Source organism: Falco biarmicus, chromosome Z, assembly GCF_023638135.1.
Source record: "Falco biarmicus isolate bFalBia1 chromosome Z, bFalBia1.pri, whole genome shotgun sequence".
In the NCBI taxonomy this organism is placed as follows: Eukaryota; Metazoa; Chordata; class Aves; order Falconiformes; family Falconidae; genus Falco; species Falco biarmicus.
The window spans coordinates 22,700,070-22,720,203 of NC_079311.1; the positions used below are offsets into that span (position 1 = coordinate 22,700,070).

The window sequence follows — 20,134 nt, forward strand, 5'->3', positions numbered from 1 at the left end:
CCAGCTTCCTCTTGCAACCCTGAGTCACAAATAATCTGCTAAGCACTAGGTACTGTCAAGCAGGATGTTTTTCTCCCAGCTTGCCGATCAGATTAATTTTCATTCGTCGTTAAGTCTGAGTACTGAACATGGAATGCAGTTTTCCTAAATGAGACGTTCTTTTTGGAACGGAAGCTTGAGCTACAAATTCTATGAGCACTGAAATATCCATGGCAGTATTTCAATTTTCCTCTCTTCATTGCTGAAATTCCAGTATCAGAACCCAGAATACTGTTCAGATATATGATACCATCAAGTCAGTAACTGAAAACTTTTCAGGACCTTAACATAAAATATGTAATTTTGTTCTTTAATATGTGCTGTATTGTCAATGTGTTGCAGTGGCATTTGATATCAGTATAAATCCTGCAATACATATTTCTATTTTTTTTTTCCTCTGCAGTTCAGATGGAGAAAATGGAACAGATGAAAAAAGAAAGGCAGGAAAATCACCTACTGTGTTGCTGCAGACCCCTACCACTGAAATGGAATATTTTGATGACCGGAAAAAAGTTGACGGTGCTAGGTAATGTGAGAAATGCTGTGAGTGTTGTTCTAGTCAAATAATCAGAATGGTTACAATCCAATCAAGAAGCTACTCGGGAAACTACTGGCAAGAAACTATGCAAGTAAACAGGTATCAGAGCCACTTTCCAGGGATTTCTGTTACCCACCACAACCAGTCAGACTAGTGGGAATTTAGATTTTGGGCTGGCTTAGATTCCCTGTTTTAGGAAAAAATGCTTTGCACTGCTTGGTGCCACTGCTAGTTATGACCTTTTCACAGTTTGAGTACTGGGCTGTAGCCAGAACTCTTTCATGCTGCAATATTGATTGTCCACGGTAAAACTGTTACATGTGTTAATTTTGGACTCTGTGCTGTATATGGCATCAGATTATTGTAAAGTCTCTGTGAATATAGTCATTCTTCCTTTGTTGGAAACTGGAATGCCTTTGAAACTCTTCTACAAGAAAACAAAATAATACTAAAATCCCACTTGAAATTTTGCATCTGTTCCACTTTGTGAACAGAAGTCAGCAGTCAACCTGACACTGTGGTTTTGGTCACAAGGCAGATATTTAAAAGACATCACTTAATTTCCTGAAACATCTACAACGGGGAGGTATTTGAAGAAATACATGATTACTTTTTTTTTTTTTTACCCCAAACTCTCCTTCCAGTCTTACTTCTTACAATGTAATTGACTGATTGAGTGTGTGCTGGTGAGGGGTTGGCATAAGTGGTTTTTTGTAAGGCTCACTGTTCATTTCTGTTGGACCTGTACTTTACATAAGCACACAAATACACATACACAAGTTTTCTTCTGAGAGACCACCTGAGATATGCAACCGGTCCCCTTGCTGCAGCAATCTTGTTGCACATTCTCTTTCCTAAATCCAGCTATATCACCATTACACTTGAGCATTCTCTTCCTCTCACCCTTACGTTTTTTTACTAGAAATATTGAACCTCTGAAGTCTAGGAAAGTAAAGAAGACTTACTGTGCAGGATAAGGTGCAGTAGTGGAAGCTTTTGTAGCACCTTTCTTTCCCCATTGAATTTTTAGCACATGTTCTTCAGGTCTTTCAGTATAGTGGTCCTGTGTTGTGTTTTTCCTTCTGCTCTTCAGTCTGCATCTGAAGGACTAAAAAATTAGAGCTACCTTATTTTTATAGCCTATTGACATGCTTTTGTTCTGTGCTAAATAGCTCTCAGGGATAATGTTCTTCTCTTCCTGATTTATGAAATACTGTTAGCCCAGCTTTGTTTTTGTTTTTCTGAACAGTCCATGCCATTATGTTCTTCTGTATAAAACAAACAAAACTCGTTTTCCCAGCCATCCAGAGAGACTTTCTTCTGTACTTGTTCTGCTCTAGAGCTGTTGGGTTTTTGGTTGGTTTTCTTTTTCTAGTATGAATGGCTAGAGCTGTACAGGTACAGCTTCCTATATAACTGGCCCTGACAATTCCCTTTCATCTCCTCTAGCATTGCTGGTTGTCTTAATGATTTCATTACATTACACTTACACAGTTCATAGCCATCCTATGACTTACGCACCTGTATTTTATCTCTTTCTTTCCAAATGCACTTTCCAAATTAGTTTATACTTTGTGCAAATTCGTAGCTTTCAGTACACTGCCCTGCACTCTCAGGTACTAAGTTTTATCTTACTTTATCTTTTATTAGTAAGTCACATGCTTAGTGTTAGTATTTCACATGTTACCAAGAACCAAACAAACATGGAGCTAAGCACTGTGATAATTCATTAAGTTGTAAAAATGTCTTGAACTTCTTCTACTTCCTTACAACTACCAATTTAGAATATCCCTTCCAGATTAACAGAAAACCTTCTGTGAGGGCTGGCATGGTTTAAGAATAAGATACACTCCTCTTTGCTGGATAATCCTTGATGAATCAGATAATAGTTACTAAAGAATTAATATGTTTCATGGAAAAGTACGTCCTGTTGCTAACTTTTCAAGGCTAATGAACTGAGGCCAAGCTTATATGGGATGCCTTTTTTGATCTTCAGGACAAAAAGCAGCACAGATAGTCCACTCCTGAACGTCGATATCAAGAGTGACTCCAAGACTGAAAGGAAAAAACGTGCCTCAAATCAGGTAGGGCAGAGTATGGACTTGTTTGTTTATATGTATAGTAGGAGTTAATATGTAGCTACCGTGAAAACCCCCTTGTTTAATAGTTCGTGGTTGTATAAGGACATAGCTTCCATTTTCATCAGAGTCTGGGTAAAGCAGGACACAGACTTAATAGTCACATAGCAAAAATCAGGATTTATTGTAAAACAAGTGGGCAAAATTACAATATATTGGGAGGATAGGAAGTGGAATGGGTCACTTGATTGTAAGACTGTCTAATAAGGTATGTGTCTCTGGGTGTGGGGCTTTTTGTTTTTTAGCTGAAGGCAAATGCACACTTTCATAAGCTGTTTCTAGATGTTCCCATTGATGAGCCACTGAAACAAAGTGAGTATTAACGCCCTTGTCATTGCTGGCTGTGGATCTAAGAGGCTGTTACTCGCCAACTGTGGTGATGTACAAGTGGAACTATTTAAATTTTAAAAACCTTAAACTCCAGCTGCGTAGAGCTACAAGGCCTTCTTCTGCATGCAGTGGGTGTTTTTGTTTTAATCTTGCAAAACTTCAATCTTAGTTGTTGGGAGTCTGTGGGAATCATAACCTGCTTTGCACTTGCAGAGTAACCTAGTGCAACGTTTTTCAGTACTGAAGCTTCCTTACTAAAGGTGTAACTTAACTCAGACAGCACTGGTCAAGTGACTAGCCTGAGTTTTTGCTGTTGATGATGCTTTAAGATTTAAAAAAACTGGTAGGAGAAGGACTTAAAATGTTTAAAGATTCTGCTGTTCCCTGTGGTAGTAGAATTCAAGTGAATTCTACATAGATACTTCTAACATGTTTCTGGAACGGAATACAAAGAAAAAGGTTCATGGGTGAGAAATTATTTGTTCAATGGCTGTGAAGTAAAAGCTGTATTACTTCATGTGTGTTGTTCCTCGGTTGGTCATCTAGTCCAGACAACTGCTGTAGAGCTAAAAGTTGATGTTGCCTGAAAACTAGTAAAAAAGTTTCTAGGAAGCTAGGTAGTACTCTCCCAGAAAGTATTCTTGGCTTCTTTGAGCCAGTTGTATGTTATTACACATTTTGGTCTTTGTCTCTCATATATTTTGATTCTAAACTTAGGCCTGTGAAATCTTCTGAGCTTGTCAGTATTAGTTAAACTTACTGAATATTTCAAGGTTTGACAATATTTATTGAAAGGTATAAACCTAAACATACTATGATTTTGCAAAAAAAGAGCAAAACAAAAGCCAAACTGGTAACAGTTGGCTTGAATTTTAGTTACCTTAAAGATCATAGAGTATCTATTTCTTTCAGGTTTTACCTGTGCTTTGCAGAAAGAAATTCTGTACCAAGGAAAGTTATTCCTTTCTGAAAACTGGATTTGCTTCCATTCGAAGGTTTTTGGTAAGGACACTAAGGTCAGTAAAATCTTTGTGTACAGAACAGCAATGCTGTTCCTTAACAATATGTTATTAATCAGAAGTTCACATTATTATGCAATGCTGGAATACTAATACTTCTAAGTATTATTGAATACGATCACTGTTCAGAAGTGATGGCCAAAAGTCACTGTAGAACTGGAGCATTATTACTATTAAAGATCGAGTCTCTCTCTTAAGGACTTCCTATCTGAAAAAAATAGATGAAACGAAAGGATCTGATATGCAGCAGTGAGGTCATTGCCAAGCCCATGTAGCACAAACTGTACAAAAATCTCTTACTTGGGCTAAGTATGGAAAAGAGGAGGAGGGAAGGCTGAGAAGTATAAGGACTGTGAGACTGTAGTTGGAGAGCTAGAGGGAAGAATCAAGCATATTAAGACAATGAAAGAGGGAGAGCTAAAACTGGCTTCCGAGTTGAGTGGCAAAGATCTTTGAGGTATTCTTCTAGCACTCCTGCATAAACAGAGAATGGGGAAAGAAAAAATAGTTTGCTAGTTTTTACTTGTGAGCCTCAATTGAAGAGCAGAAATGGGACATGAACAGTTGGGAAGATCCTAATTTACAAGGTCATATACTTTTTTTTTTTTTTTTTTTTTTCTTTCTTTTTTTGGTGCAGATACAACCCACCTAAGTCTTGGGTCCCCTGTGGTAAACGCTATGCTTACAGATAGAAATAAAGCCTTTCCAAAAAGATTTGTGTTCTGTTTCTGTTGATCTGGAGCTTTTGGAATGGTTTTGTTTCCATAAACTGTGCTTTGTTTTTGAGCTTTTATTGGAAAGCAGCTCAGTTTGCTGCAAGGATTTCTTTGGCTTCTTTCTCAAGTACGTCCTTGAACAGAGTTCCTGGTTGGATCCAGACCTTTGTCAGTAAATTGGGTGCTGAAACCAGTTTAGGAGTTGAGAGTATCTTACTTCTCTGCTGTCGGTTGTTTTGGTGGAACGACATCTATCTTTGAAGGGGCTTTTGAGAAGGTGGAGTAATTTAAAAATGCTTAAAATTATTAACAACATGTTGTTCATAGTGACCTTTTAGATTATTGTGTTTTACTGCTTGGCCCAAGAAACAGAATTATTGTTGGATCCTAGTTAATGGGTCCTGTTAGTCATAGGCAGTATGTTAATGTAAATGGTGTGTATGTCAATGATACTTCCAGTTATCTCCCCCTGCCCCTGCAACACATGCTTAAGGCTTTGTTCAGTCACATAAAGCAGGCAAAAGTTTTTAGGAATACCATTAATAAAAAGCAGGAAGGTCAGGGATATAATGAAAAATGAGGTAATGGGAGGGGGAGAAGGAAATTAAGCTTCACAGGAAAAGGCACGTTCTTAGCAGTCAAATACACTGATAAAGTTTCCAAGACACAAAACTGCTATTGCTTAGAACTTGTAGAACAATTTAAGCTCTAGTGATTAAGTGTTGTACTGTGAGAAATAGCAGGTCTACACATTCTAATAAATTTTTCAATGTGAATTCTTCTACCTGCAGATTTTTTTTTTTATTGAAAGCTTTGGGGGAGGGAATAGCCATGCAAGCCAGGAGACTGTTTCTGCAGTGTAAACACTGTGCATATTCAAAAATAAAAGATTGCATCTGCAGGATTCAATAGGCTTTGAAAGACATCACTCTCTTTCCAGGTAGTTCTGGTTTGGCTATATATACTGGCCTTGAGTCTTTCCTGGAGCTAACATTGTCTTACACATTTTAGTTGCTTTCCAAGTTGCCTGCAGGTAAACCTTGTTTCCTGAAATAATTATTGTTGCAGATAGCATGTTAACATCTTAATCTGGTGCTGGGGTAGCAGTGCAATAAGCAAGTACCTAATCCTACTGAAGTACACTTCAATCTTGATTGCAGTAATGTTATCCATCAAAATAACATGCAGTAGAATGCCATTAATATCTCTGATTTAAAGTTCTTTGAGGTGAATGGAACCAATAAGAAAATTTTTAAGTTGCTTTTTTTATCGTTACTGTTTAGTGGCATTTCTGCTGAAAAATCTTCTGGTTTGCTTATGTTTTGGTTTGTTGTTTCATTTTGCCTTTTTAAAGCTACACAGATTCTGTTCTAGCTACCTGAAGATCCTGGGGGTTTCCTATCAAACACGCATCATCGCTGCTCCCTTCTTCCTACTCCCAGGAAAAGTTGTTTTGAAAAGTGTTGAAAAACTTTGTGAATGATACGATGTCCACTTTAAGAAGAAAAGATATAGTGGAGGAGCTGTTTAATTACCCATTTTCAAAAGACTAGTCTTCTGAAGCTGGACAAATAGAGATGACGTGTTAAAAAATCAATAGAACAAATGATGACCAGTTTTACAGATTCTAAGACAGAGGACTGGGATTGAAAGTAACTAAATTAATATGCTTTGGAGTTTTTCTGCCAGCACACTTCTGTAATGAAACTACCAAGTAAAGAGCCAAGTTTCTAGCCCTTAGGCTACAAGCAGATACTTGACTAGCCATGCTTCAACAGTGGTTGTCACTCTTGCACCCAGATTAACGTACACAAATACTTTGTTACCTAAAACAGTTTTTCATTTCATTACTTTGTGTTGCTGTTCTGAACAAAAGTTAGCAATGTTTTATGAAACTGTGTAACACAAAGTAACTTCATTCTCTTTCTGCACTGGTGGTTTTGATGCAGTGCTGTGATTGCTCCTTGAACAATCTTTGGACACTTTGAATGTCGCTTCCAAATTTCTCAGGTAGTTGTGACAGTGTGTGCCAAAGGAATATTGAACAGGAATTGTATATTAACCATGTGTATCCAGGATTATTACATTTGCCTAACTTGCTAAGCTGTAGGCTTCTCAACTGAAAGTCAAACCAGATAATCTGTTATTATAAAGAACTGAAATACTCTGAAATTTAGCAGGCATTAAGCTAATGAAACTGGATGTAAAGCAGGAAGGAAAACTGAGAACTTTTTAATGTAAATGTAGACAGTCTGGATGGCACACACAGGAATCAGTTTAAGTCGGTCAGTGGGTCTATGGGTCTATATTTTCAACATTACTGAAGGATGAGCTGTTTACTCAGCTGCTTGTTGCAGGCTAAAAGATCTAAGTATGGAGAAGAATTCTGTGTTCATTCTTCAACAAGCCTCTGGTTTGATGTGTTCCAAAATATTTTGTTTCTAGACAAAGAAGCCTAGCTTTAAAACTGGTATGTTCTACAGTACACTGAGCTCATAGTCTTGTAAGAGCCAGAAGGGATCAGGAAAGACAGACGTGAACTAAAGCCTGGATTAGCATCTGATAAAAACAGAAATAAAAACAGTTAAGAGGCAGTAATAATCTGAAACCATACCTGTTCCATGTGAAATATTAGTAATCAGGGATGTAGTAGAGAAATCTTTAAATGAAGAGTGTTGAGGATCTGGTTTATCACATCTGGTAGGCTGGCTCCTTGTGAAAGATCATGTAGGTTTGTATGTGCATACTGGTACTCTTAACACTACATTGATCTTGTTTCAGATTAGTATACCTGCGCTCTCTGTGACGCTTTTGAAGAAGACCAAAACTGCCCTTCTTGTGCCAAATGCTCTGATCATAGCAACAGTCACAGATAGGGTGAGTACTAGTAGAGGGTGAAGCTATTGCACTCTGCTTGCTTTCTTTTTCATTTTTCTTCTGCCTGTTCTTTTTTTTAACTCCCTCCTCAACAGTAATAGGAGGGATTCTTGAAAGTGCCAAGTGGCCACTTAAACAGTTGGCATTTAGACTTTGAACTTTGGAGAATCTGGTTTCCTAGGGGATGATTCTAGCTTCTTCTGCTAATTCTCTTGTGACAAGCAAGGACCCTTTTTTTTCTTCCTCTTACTAACCCTCTGTCTTTGGTCTTTGGATCTGCGCTAAAAAAAGCTGTGTAGAACTTTGTAAGAAAATAAGAAATGGAATCTCTGGTTTTCACCTGCGCTCTGTAATCTATCATCCCCATTCTCCAAGACTGCTGTGTGGTTGCACTGGGGGAACTGAAACAGCTGGGTCATGAAGTGTGTGTGCAGAGCATTATCTGCCTTGTTGGCAGCTCTGACATATTCTTTCATGTACTTGGGTCTCTTACCTGACCAGCAATACCATAGATGCACAAAATACATATGCTTAGTGATATTCAGGAATAGTAATTGCATCAATCAGTAGAAGATATGATTATCCTAAGAGCAGCTTTAGGCCAGCCCATTTTCATTGCCCAAACATTTTGTGGATGCAGGAGACTGTAAAAAAAATGAGTTGTGGTTCTTTGGGGTTTTGTTTGTAGTTTTTTAAGAGGTAAGTATAACATAATGTGCAAAGTCTTCCTAAAAAAAGAACAGATCTGGACTATCCTCTGGTTTCTGCAGCAGGACATAGTAACTTTTATGGGCCTGTTCTGTGTTCTTTGTGATTAACCCCAGGTCATAGGCTTAAAAGGGGTGGAGGGTTTTCCTGCTCTACAAAAGTTCTTGAAAACAGTTACTTGATCAGCAAAATCACTTATTTTTGAAGTTTGTACTGTATGCTTTTCTCAAACAGTTTTGGAACTTTTGTTTTTTCAGTACATGTTCGTCTCCTTACTCTCCAGAGATACTACCTACAAGCTATTAAAATCTATCTGTAGACATCTTGAGGTAAGTACTAATGGGAGTGAAGATGATACATAGCTTTGTGTTCCCTATTACCACTTTTCTGCTTTTAAATACTGGATAGTTTCTGAGTATGTTCCTCGTTAACACTGCTGCTTTTTTCAGGATAAAAGCATGGGCAACAGTCCAAATCCCTCTTCTGCAGAAAACAGCTTCAGAGCTGATCGTCCTACAACTCTGCCCTTGGTAAATGGCTTAGATGTTGGTTCTTTTGTTGCATGGCAGCTTTCATTGCAAATACCATTTATGTCTGAAGAAAGGCAACTGAAGGAAATAATGACATCTGTCTTCTAAAACTTCCACGATTTTTTAAACATTGGGAGGGCAGTAGGAATGATTAGCATTAAGTATATTTCATCTGATCACATGCAGTATGTATACGTGTGTGCCCTTTGGATATATTCCAAGGTCTATGTGCTCTGCATATCTCTGTTTAACAGTCAAGTTTCACAGTGCTCTGTAGTAACTTAAAGTTGCTTTTCTGACTGTCATGACACTTTTTGAAGTGTTTCTAGTTGCAGTCCTTCCTCTGTGAACCAGTTCAGACATCTGAAAGACATGCAGGCACATTTGATGACCAGATTCTAATTCTAGTAATGCCTGTCATGGACATCTCAGTTGGTTTAATTGAAGTGTCTTTCTTCTCTACACAGGCTTATTATCCTCACTTAAACAGTGGCAGGGGGTGAGGCTTGAATTGATCAGAGGGACTTAATTTGCTAACTTGATCTCTACAGCTTGATAACAGAGATTGTTCATTGTTTAACAGTTTTAAATCTGTAATTATTGGTTCAGTTTCTAGAGGAAGGTCAGAGGAAATAAGGTTGATTGGATTTAGAGCAGAGCTGAGCTTTCTTGTGATGCTTTCTCCCCATCAGGATTTCAATGAAGACTATTCTGATCTGGATGGAATAGTGCAGCAGCGGAGGCAAGAGATGGAAGAGTCCAGCAGCACAGGCTCACAGACCCCAGAGCTGGAATGCTTCCAAGGTGAGTGAGATTGTGGAGGCCCAAGAAGATGAGAACTGTTTAGCTCTCAGTTTTGCTTCTCTAATCCCCTCCTGATGTGAAATATACATTGTCCACAGTCCTGGAGAATTGTGTGGTTTTCCAGGTCTTCCTCAAAGCCGTGTTAGCTGTGTTTCTATTATTTTGTCCCTTTGCAATCCAGACACAGGCAATGACTTGGTCAGCAGCAGATCTGACTTGTCATTACTGCTTCCAGTTTTTTATTCATGTATTATTTGCTCCCTACATCCCCCATGAGTTATGCTAGCAGAGATAGTGTGGGAGATGTTCCTCATTTTAAAAAAAAGAAAAACAAGCAAACAAAAACCTCTAAAGTCATTTAAGTCACAATGTAACTTCCTTTAATCTGTACAAATCATGTCCTTTACTGTGGTGGCTTTTGGTCATCAAAAAAGTTATTTTTGATATGTGGATTTGTGGGTTTGTTTTTTAAACCCTCACTTTATTCTTTGCAGTTAAGACACTTGAAGATACTGTCCAAAGTTGTTCTTAACAGTGCTCTTTGTAATTTAATATGCCTCAAGTTATTCACCTAATTAGCAGGAATGCTGTGTAGAAACTCACTGCATGTAAGTTCATAAGTACAGCAGAACTTGTTTTATGTAGCATATATTGAATGTTAATAGAAAAAGCTAAGGTATTATTCTGTTGTAGAATTAATACATATTAACATATTAATGTGTTGTTATGTTACTACTCCAGGTTCCATGTTGACTATAAAATTATTTGTAGAAAAAGAAACATTTACTGTTAATTTTAAATTAAACACTATCATTTTTATAACTGTTTTCTGTCACATTAGTTTTAATTAACTCTTCTTTTTCGCTGTGTGCCTTTTCTTCAGTGATATGATTTGGGGCTGTTTGCTTTCATTGGTCTTTGGTATTTACTGTGCGCATATTTTTAATTGTTTGGTGGCATCTGTGAAACAGTAACTAAATCGTGGTGTCATCACTTGCCACATGAATGCTTCTGAATAATGACTTAATTTCCTGTGTTACTTCCTTATGGCTAATAACTACTTCAAACCTTTCCATTTTCCTTTTCCATAAATAAAAAACCAACATGCAGTTAAAGAATCACCCTAGGAAGAAGAACTGGGGGGGGGAAGGGGGGTACATCTGTCAGTTGTGATTCTGTTTCTTGTGCATCGTTCAAGCAGTCCAGGGTGCAAGTAAAGCATGAATAAAACTGAGTGCGACTGAATTTTTCTGTCCTATCTCTTTCAAGAGCTATCCACATTTAAAAAACGGGAAAGAGAACTGTAATCTTTTTAAAGTAACAATGCAGTATCTCCATTTGATGTTGCTCTTAAAGTCACTTGGAATCATTACTATAGCATAGTCAGTCCTTTTGAGAGATGACTTTTGTGCCTGTATAATCTTCTGACTGGAAATTCAGTGATAACCTTCAAAATTTGTACAGGTTGCCATCCTTCAAAGGATCTTAAAATGTAAATGCATCATCCTTTTCCAGTCCAGGTGATGCTTTATATTTTGTGATAATGTGGAATTACACATTACAATAATGTGTTTTAAGATTACTAAACCAAATGCTGCTTTCTGTCCAAGTACAGAAATGCACTTTTTAAAATCTTCTTCTTACCCTATTCCTCGACTAACCTAAGCGACCGACAGCTTCCTTTGACTTCATATTTCATCATTATTAAAAATCTTACTTTTGACAGATTATCATGTTGTTGAGACACAGACTCACTTGAAAGTTTCCAAGACTGAGGCAAAGTCTCTCCGCTCAGATGCACACAGTAAACGTGGACCTGATGGAAAAGCCCGAAACAGTCCTCGAAATGGTAAGGAGTCAAGACCATATCTTCAGCTGGAGTTAGCAGGGATAAGTTTGCATAGTTATGTCAGTTCATGTAATTTGGAAGAACTTTCTTGTTTATCCTTATGTTTATATTATCCATTGCATGCTTCTAAAAATGATTTGTGTGCCATGTCTGCTTTGATCAAAGTAACGCTTGGTTCTTGTCCTCGTAGGCCATTCTGAAGCCTTCAGGTTCTTCCACAAAGTGAAGACCCAGAAGCTCTTATCTCTGAACCATGTACTTATATTTTATGCAGTTCTGTAAGTTAGCAATTAATACCAGTATTATCAAAATACTATGATTTTTTTATGTATACATAGATTAGTGCAATCTAAGCTTCACTTGAAAAAAGGAAGCCATTGAGATTTGTGGCTTTTGTAGTTCTCAGAAGTAGAAATGCTGGGGCAGGCTTACCTAACAGGCCTTTCGCTTTTAAAAGCAAAGGGTCTTCTGGTTCAGGATGTGTTAAAGACTAACTACTTGCAAGTTCAGTTTACATGTCACTTAGCAAAGCCATACTCAGGGCTGAGATTTTCATAACTGTCCGATTGCCACTTACGGGTATTCCTGAGGTGTTTCTAAGAATGATACTGTTATTATTCAACATGTGCAAGTAACAATTTAAATGGCTTTTAACATTAAGTTTGTCAAGTACCTTTAAAGTTTTGATTAACTGATGTACCTTATTTTCCTTTCTTACAGGGTTTGTGTATTAATATTTTCTACCTTCTACATGAGATACAAAATCAGTGTCCTGGAGGAACGTATTATTTCCATCACATCCTTTGATTCACATATTAAGGAGTAAGATACGCTCTATAAAATTCGGGAAATCTTCTTCCAGTATTTGTCATGCTCATCTATTTTCCTCGGAAACCACTGTCATATTGTAGTGCCCTTGTGATACGTCAGTGTGCTGTAGTTCTTGTATCTGTACTAGCCTCATCTCACAGCTTTCTGTTTAAGACTTTCAGTAAAAATGTGATATGTCATGGTATACTACTGCCTTGAGAATGTTTCATATAGCTGTGAGTAACTTCAGTGTAAACTGTGGAAGTGATCAGTTCCTTTCCAGAGCAACGATTCTGTGGAAAAGGTGTAACTTCTGTCTTTACTCTTGATGTTATTTGATTAGCCGAAGATGACAGAAGTTACTTCATAATCTTTGGGCTAATCTGACTTGCTTGTATAATGTTTGCTAAAGCTTTGGGCTGCTTATATTCTCTTTAGAAATTGATATCCTGTTTTACTAAAATAAAATAAACAAAATCCACACCACAAAACCAAACCAAAACAAAGAAAACCCCAAACACACCAAGGGAAGGTTCTTTGTGTATTTGAAGAGGAAATAGGGAAAGGGGCCATGGTTCCATAGACAGTCCCATTCTGTAGCTAGAGTCATAGATATTGTCTGCCCCTGTGTTTTTACTTTTTTTTTTTTCAATCTCCAAGTTGCATGAGTAGGCAGTGCAAGGGGCATACACCACAGCAGTATGCCAAGCTTCCTACTCCTCTCTGAGGGCAGAAGGTAGTTAACTGGATACTGCTGAGAATACTAATCAGTTCATTCAACATTAAATTTTGCATTAACTCTTCTCCCCTTCTTATACGTGATTTTTTCTGAGCTGGTCTGAAAAACATGTCTTCAAAAGCTATTTGTAAATCTCTGTGCAAGACCTGTAGCCACCTGCAGCCTGAGTGGCAATGCTGATAGCTGGAGAAGCACCACCTGAAAAACAGGGAAAATAAACTCCAAAGAGCTGTACCAAGACTGGGTGGAACTATCGCTAAGAGCAGGCAATGTCAAAAGCCATTTTCCCACTTCTGGCATGTTTTTATTAACAGTATGCTGTGTCCCTCTTCTGAAGCACTCTTACAGGAGAAGGGCCTGGGTTTTGCTGCTCTGATCTCAAACAGTACAAGATAAAGGATGATCTAATGTGCACTTCTACAGTGTCAAGGGGTTGGACTTTTTGATTTCCTTCAAGTCACGGGACATGGAACTTAATGCAACTTTTCAACTTATTGCCAGTGGAAATAGCTGTAAAGTTTTCTGTCTAAACTTCTGGAGAATGAGACCACATAAAGAAAGAGTGCATAAGTGACTGAGGCCTTTGTTTCTGTAAACAAGTACAGTTTACAATGTTGCCACTGTATTCCCATCTACATGTATCTCTCAGTTCTGTTTTACTCTGTTTTGCTTCTGTCACACTTACTTCTTTATTCTGTTTGACAGACGTGCAGGGCACCAAGGTTTGGGATCTCATCTGCAAATTAATGCTGATGCCCTTTGTGATGAGTTAACTGCTAATCTTATAAAATTGGAAAAGGTAACTTCCTATGATATAATGCAAATTCTGACACACTAACCCGGTTCTTGCGGAATTTCTATAGTCTGTTATTTTGAAAAGTGCCAAATTACCCCCAGATTTGGTACAAGAAGCTGACATGTTTTCCTAGACAAAGGACTGGATTTTGGACTACAAATTAGCACAAGTACAAGCACTGGTATGCGTAAATGTTTTGCCTTTTGCTGAGGCTTACAACCATGAATACTAATAAATGTACACTTCAGGAGTGATTATTGCATGTAATGATTTCAGTGAGGGATTATTGTCCATCAAGGCTAAGGATTCTGAACTTAACCTTTATTACTATTTGATGAACTTTTTTGTCTGGGGCTTTTGTTTGAGATTATGGGGGGGTTTAATTATTATAAAGAAAAACAATGCTGGCTTTCATGTGTGGTCAGCTTCTTCATATGAAGTGGCTGGAATCTGCCTGTTTTGGTGACACAAATGCTGCTGCACCAATTTCGTAATTCCAAATATTCCTGGCATTTAGTTTTTACTATACTCTAATTGCTAAAGACTTAAATTGGAAACCTATGCAAAACAAAAGTGGGTGTGCAGACTTTATTTCCATTTTAGTTGTTGTGGTGGGCTACTCTTGGCCAGCAGTCAGACACACAGCCAACTGCTCTCCCCCTTCCTAGCAGGGCAGGGGGAGAAGGTAGAATGAGGAAGCTCATGAATTAAGGTAAAAGCAAGGATGTTGCTTACCAGTTACTGTTGCAGGCAAAACAAATTTGACTTGGGGAAAATCAATTCAATATAGTACCAGTTAAAATAGATCTGGGTAGTGAGAAACAAGGACAAACGATACACCGCTGCCTTTCTTCCCCCCTGTCCCAGGCTCAGTTTCACTCCCACTCCCAACTCCTCACCCCATTCCCTGCCTCCAAAGTGGGGCTGGTAGGCTGTTACAGAAAGTAACTTTCTGCTGCACCTCTTTCCCCATTTTCCCCCTGCTGCAGGTGGGCTCCTTCAAGGGCCTCCGTGCTTTGGAAAGTAACCACCTGCTGTGGCATGGGTTCTCCATGGGCTGCAGCACGGACATCTTCTCTGCCATGGAGCACCTCCTCCCCCTACTCCCTCTCAGACTCTGGTGTTCCTTCTGCTGTTTCTCACCATCTTACTCTGCTCCTGTCTCTGTTTGGTGTTTTTCCCCTTTTTTGAATACACTTTCCTAGAGGCTTGACCACAGTCTTGGCTGAGGGTCTCAGTTGTGCCCCTGAAGTGGGTCCATTGGAGGCTGCTGGAACAGCTGTATCCAGCACAGGGCAGCCCCTGCCCTCTTCCCATAGCCACTGCCCCTGCAGCCCCCTGTCCTGTCCCCCCACCCCCAAACCATGACAGCTGCACACAATACAGGTGCATGAAATGTTACATGTTGGGAACATGTACACTGGCCAAGCATCAAAAAAAGTATCAGTGGAGCAAATCCAAAGGTTACTTGAATTCCTGTGTGCTTAAGTCACATAAGATATTTTTGCACTGTTTCTAAATCAGAGTGCATGCCAAGGTCTTTTAATACCTTTTTTTTTTTTTTTTTTCCCTAAACAAAGTTTCTCAAGTAGCATAAAGCTAGGGTTACATAAGATCACTGTTTACCTGTGTGGCGTGGGTTTTACAAATACTGCCAAAAAGAGGTTTCACTGCCCAAACCTCCACCCCCTTGGCTGTGGTGGAAGTCTAGAATAATGCTAGCTTAACTCCTCTGTATGCTCTGGATGCTAAGAATATGAATACAGACGAAAATACTTACCAGAGGATTAGCAGATACAATCTTTAGCCAAATTAGGTCATTTAAGAGGTCACTGCTTTCCAGCTGTCTGGGACAGGCTGGCAAGATGGTTCATGAGAGACGTCGTTTCAGTGGGAAGCTTGCCAGCCAGCCCTCTGCAGCAGGGCTAGGCACTTTCCCACTCCCTTATATAGTCTTTGCTTGGAGACATAGTAAAAAGCAGCTGGATGATCAGATCATTCAGTTATCCCCAGAGAAGAGGCCCTCTGTCCTGAATTAGAGTCTTAAGTCAGTGCTTTTTTCGTTTAGTGTCTACAGGATTGGACCCTTTTAAGTCTTCCCTTGTATTTGCCAAATACTCAAGAGACAATCAGCTACTATGCATACAGGCTAAATGAGTATTGCCTGTAGCTGCATATTGTCACATCCCAGTCCTGTCTAATCTAGATGAGCAGTGGTTAGAACAGGATGTTTGTACTGCAAAACTGGTAGAAATCTAACAGCTTTATGTTCTCGGAGCAAAGTTACTGCTTAACTGTTTCATATGCCTTAGTGAAAAGTGCTAGTAGTTGACTGCAGCTGGCTTCAGCAGCACAGGTGGCATTGACAGTTCCGGTGTAACTTGTTTCTCACCTCGTTTCCTGTGCAACTGCAGCATTGTAAGCTAGAGCACAGGCATTATCTAGACTAAAAAGTAGAAATTATTCTCCAGTTAAAAAGCGTTCAGTGCAATATGTTGCAATGACTTTTTCAGTGTGACCTTGAGCTTTTTGCAAGCTCAGCTTCATACTTGGAGTTGCCATGGCTTAGCAGAATTTTGCTTTGGCATTTAAGTGAATTTAACAGGTTGTTAAAATGCACCATGTCTATCAGAGTGTAAAGTGTTAAACTGGGGGAGGGAAAACGTGGCCTAATGTTACTCATTCCCTTATTCTAATGTAGCTTGTTAAAAGGAAAATCCTATGTATGCATTAAGTGACTCTTGCAAAATTAGGTGCTTCTTCCTGTGCTCCTTTCCCCAAAATGCCCCACTTGAAAAACGTGTGCATCTGGGCTAGAAATGAGGTAGGATTAAGAAGTGGTATCTGTGAACAGGAAGTATAATGGCTCCTCAAATTAAAGCCTGAAAGTATCTGTGACTAAACCTTCTGCAGCCAGTGACTGCTAGTTACTAAGATACAGAGAACACGTGTGCCAGGGAATGTGACCCACTATATTCCCCCCTCTCTGCTTTTAAGGACAAGGAGATGAAAGATAAATAGGCTTTGTAAAATGGGTCTGTGCAAATCATCTTTGAGGATCTGACTGGCTGGTGTTGCCTTCAGTGTAACTAAGGAAAGATAACCCACAAACAATACACTGAACCAGGCAAATGGGACATACCTGCTAATGGTTAAAAGACCTTATTTCGCTGCGTACGCCTCATAGGCAACTGTGTAGCTGAAACTGTTACAAAATTGTTTGAATTATTCACTTAAACCTGAACGGCAACTTTGAGGCTCTTAATGGGTTTTGATCAGATTCAAAATAATTGGGTTTCTTGTCCCTTTCTTTCTAGCTCTAGTCTTTTCCTATCATTTTTTTCTTATACCTAATGAAGGAGAGAGTCTATAGGAGGAAATTGCAGGAGATGCTCGTAATATGAAAGCTAGGTGTGCTGCTAGCTGATTGTATCCAGATGTTTCCTTTGACTAGGTCAGGAAGCATTTAGCATTAATACCATTAGTATGAATAGTTGTGACAGAATTAAGATGCAGGCAGAGAGTATAATGAAGAGTATGTCTTGGGTTTTTTAATGCAGTATAACGCTTCCTGCCCCCCAATTATTTTTCTCTCCTTTTTCTAAGATACAGAACAACTTACAAAAACTACTTGAAGATCGTGAATGAAACGTCGATGTTCTTGGACTGCTTCAGACCTCATTCTTCTCTCTTGAAAACAGTTCCAAAGGAGCTCTGCTGGCCAGAGTTCAAGCTTCTCTATTTTCAGTCCAAACCAAGCTTAAACTACTGTAAAGCTCATGTCATAATGCAGAAAGTCATTTTATTCTTGAGCATGTATCTATAAGTGTTGAAAACCTGTACGTTCTGATCTACAACGTGTATGTTTTGATCTACATGTACGTATATGCTTTAAAAGTAAGGGGATTTTTTTCTTCTCTGTTGTGTGTGAATTAATGGATTTTATAGCTTGCTTGATTCTAGACTTGCTTACACCAGCACAAACCTGGTGCATCAATTTTTTACCTCAGCATTTGCTTTCTGCTATCATCATACAAGTGTAAATGGGAAGAATTTCAGTCATGACTCATGCTGAAGTGTTGTGTGAATAAGCTGGTCAGTTACGGTTATGGATTGATGCTTTGCTATACATTTTTACTATTTTGTGCTGGGGTGTCCCAGAGCTCAGAAGACAGTCACCTCTGAATGTGGTTATGTGAAGTTCTGAATGCTCGAGGTGTGCTGTAAAAAGGCTCAATTCTGCTTTCTGTGGCATTGCATCACCGCTGAGGGTAAGGTCTGTTTCTTACAGACCTAAGGAAACTGGGGATTCAGTTTCCACTGAAGTCAAGCTTGAAATATGTATGGACTTGCCAACTTAAAATCAAGTTGCTTATAAATAGCAGTATAGATGTGACATATCTGCACAGCTTAGAATAACTGCTAGGTTTTTTGTCCACTCATAGTCTCTGTCCATTAAGTTAATCGGTGTGAAGACCCTGAGTCAGCTTTCCTTGGAGTTACATGGGGTTTTGGTTAGCTGAACAAGTGCAATTTGTGCTCCAGTTGATGGAAATCTAGTCGTGGTATGTGACTCCAGGGAACAGATATTTCCACATAACAGGAACTGGTGAATTAATGATGCAGCAATACAATCACTAGAATGAATGAAGAAGTGATATCGTACTATTTTTTTCACAGTGCCTCAATGGGATAACTGGGGATTTTTAGCTTTCTAATTCACCAAGCAGGCTGGTTAGTTTTTAAAAAGCAGTATTTAGGATAATAAAAACTAGTATCTTTAAAGTAACAGTATTGTTTATAATATGCTATGCATTTTATAACCATTTCTGTGAAATGTACCCACTTTGTTTAAATAAACTTTTTTAAAACAAGCGACTCGATACTATAATTTAGATGAACTGAGTTCCATCCATCAGCATGAATATTGGTCAAGTGTGATAATCATGATGATGAGGCTCATACAGTACAAAATTTGTGCAAAACACAGTACCCCACAGGAAGGGTTGCGAGCTGCGTCCTGCTGATGTGCTTCCTCTTACTCAGCTGTACCTGAGGTCTTCCCAGACTGCAATGACCAAACAGCAGGAGTAAATCTGGCCCCCAGAGTTCTTAGGAAATTTTAATAGTTTTCTCATGTGATTTCACCTTTAAGAACATTGGATGAGTATCCTAATGTTGAAGCAGCTTGGAGAGCCCTATGTGCTCTCTAATGTGCCTGCCTGGCTCAAGGTTCCATCTGAGCACGGTCTGTCAGAAATCTGTGAGTTTTCATGGTTCTCCCTATTGCAGCCTCTGCCTTTCCTTCCTCAGCTGTCATGAAATTATTGGAATACTTTGTTTCACAAAAAAAGCCCTATTGAAATAAGTTAAGTTTTCTTCTTTTTCCATCCTTTCCACTACTGCTATCTTTTTCCACAGTTACACAGCTTATGAATATTTTGGACTCTGACCTTATCCTCTCCCTTATTCTCAGCTTCCTTTAATTCTGTATCAGTAACAGAAGTTTTTAGTTCTGTTTATGGTTTAAAACTTGATGCCACAAGTCACCTTTATCAAAGGAACTTCAGGGAAGCTTGATTATATGCAACAGCTGAACTGTGTTAGCCTGTTATTCCATTACATCAGCAAAGATGTGCTTTGCTATAGGAAAACAAAGGAAGAGAGATAATATTTGGCATCTGCCTTATGTAAAGCAGGCAGGCTAACGCCTTATCGTTTGCCATAAGTGAACACAGTAATTACCAGCCTGCATGAGTAATCAAAGGTGGATACATGCCCTTTAGCCCGTGGCAGCAGCATGCCAGGGGAGGCGAGTCTGGACAAAGGTGTAACAGTGTCTTTCAAAACAGAGAAGCAAATTACACTCCGAAGAAAGAACTGGTGCTTGGTGCTTGTGGCTCAGGTCACAATTCAGTGTTGCCACCTCACCTCTGCTCGTCCATTGTACCCTCACTCCTTTTCCTAGAGGGAGGAGGAGGATGTCTTGAGGATGTCATACTGTTCAGAAGTCAGTGCACAGCTGGGCAGCGTGTAATGCTGCAGTGCTTCCAATCTGAGAGGCAGAGCACACGCAAGACCCAGTGGGGACAAAGTTTTGAAGTGTGAGAGGTTTTCTAATCTTGTGACTGAAGAGGGGGAGTTTGCCCCAGTCCTGATTGGGTGGGAAGTAGCAGCAGCAGTGATGAGCAAGGAAAAGGTGCTTGCTGCGAGGCTGGGAGTCGGGCAAAAAGCTAAGGGG

General features: G+C 39.1%; 1 protein-coding gene and 1 long non-coding RNA gene across 6 annotated transcripts in view; one reads left to right on the plus strand and one right to left on the minus strand.

Moving 5' to 3' along the window:
• The window catches only part of GRAMD2B (GRAM domain containing 2B), a 43,475-nt gene extending 24,707 nt beyond the window's left edge, over positions 1 to 18,768 (plus strand). For 4 of the 5 annotated variants that reach the window (XM_056323756.1, XM_056323757.1, XM_056323759.1 and 1 more), the window contains exons 2-14: positions 443 to 565; positions 2,574 to 2,661; positions 2,961 to 3,027; positions 3,958 to 4,061; positions 7,562 to 7,657; positions 8,623 to 8,694; positions 8,815 to 8,895; positions 9,588 to 9,699; positions 11,426 to 11,548; positions 11,739 to 11,826; positions 12,269 to 12,370; positions 13,803 to 13,896; positions 17,500 to 18,768. In XM_056323756.1, the coding sequence (XP_056179731.1) occupies positions 443 to 565; positions 2,574 to 2,661; positions 2,961 to 3,027; positions 3,958 to 4,061; positions 7,562 to 7,657; positions 8,623 to 8,694; positions 8,815 to 8,895; positions 9,588 to 9,699; positions 11,426 to 11,548; positions 11,739 to 11,826; positions 12,269 to 12,370; positions 13,803 to 13,896; positions 17,500 to 17,541 (1,192 nt within the window). In that variant the 3' untranslated portion in view covers positions 17,542 to 18,768. The remainder of the gene's footprint in view (positions 1 to 442; positions 566 to 2,573; positions 2,662 to 2,960; positions 3,028 to 3,957; positions 4,062 to 7,561; positions 7,658 to 8,622; positions 8,695 to 8,814; positions 8,896 to 9,587; positions 9,700 to 11,425; positions 11,549 to 11,738; positions 11,827 to 12,268; positions 12,371 to 13,802; positions 13,897 to 17,499) is intronic. The other variant, XM_056323758.1, reaches the window with a different exon arrangement.
• LOC130142233 (uncharacterized) overlaps positions 1 to 20,134 on the minus strand; it is a 34,313-nt gene that overhangs the window by 6,073 nt on the left and 8,106 nt on the right. Inside the window, exon 2 of the long non-coding RNA XR_008819337.1 lies at positions 1,543 to 1,685. This is a non-coding gene — a long non-coding RNA (uncharacterized LOC130142233). The remainder of the gene's footprint in view (positions 1 to 1,542; positions 1,686 to 20,134) is intronic.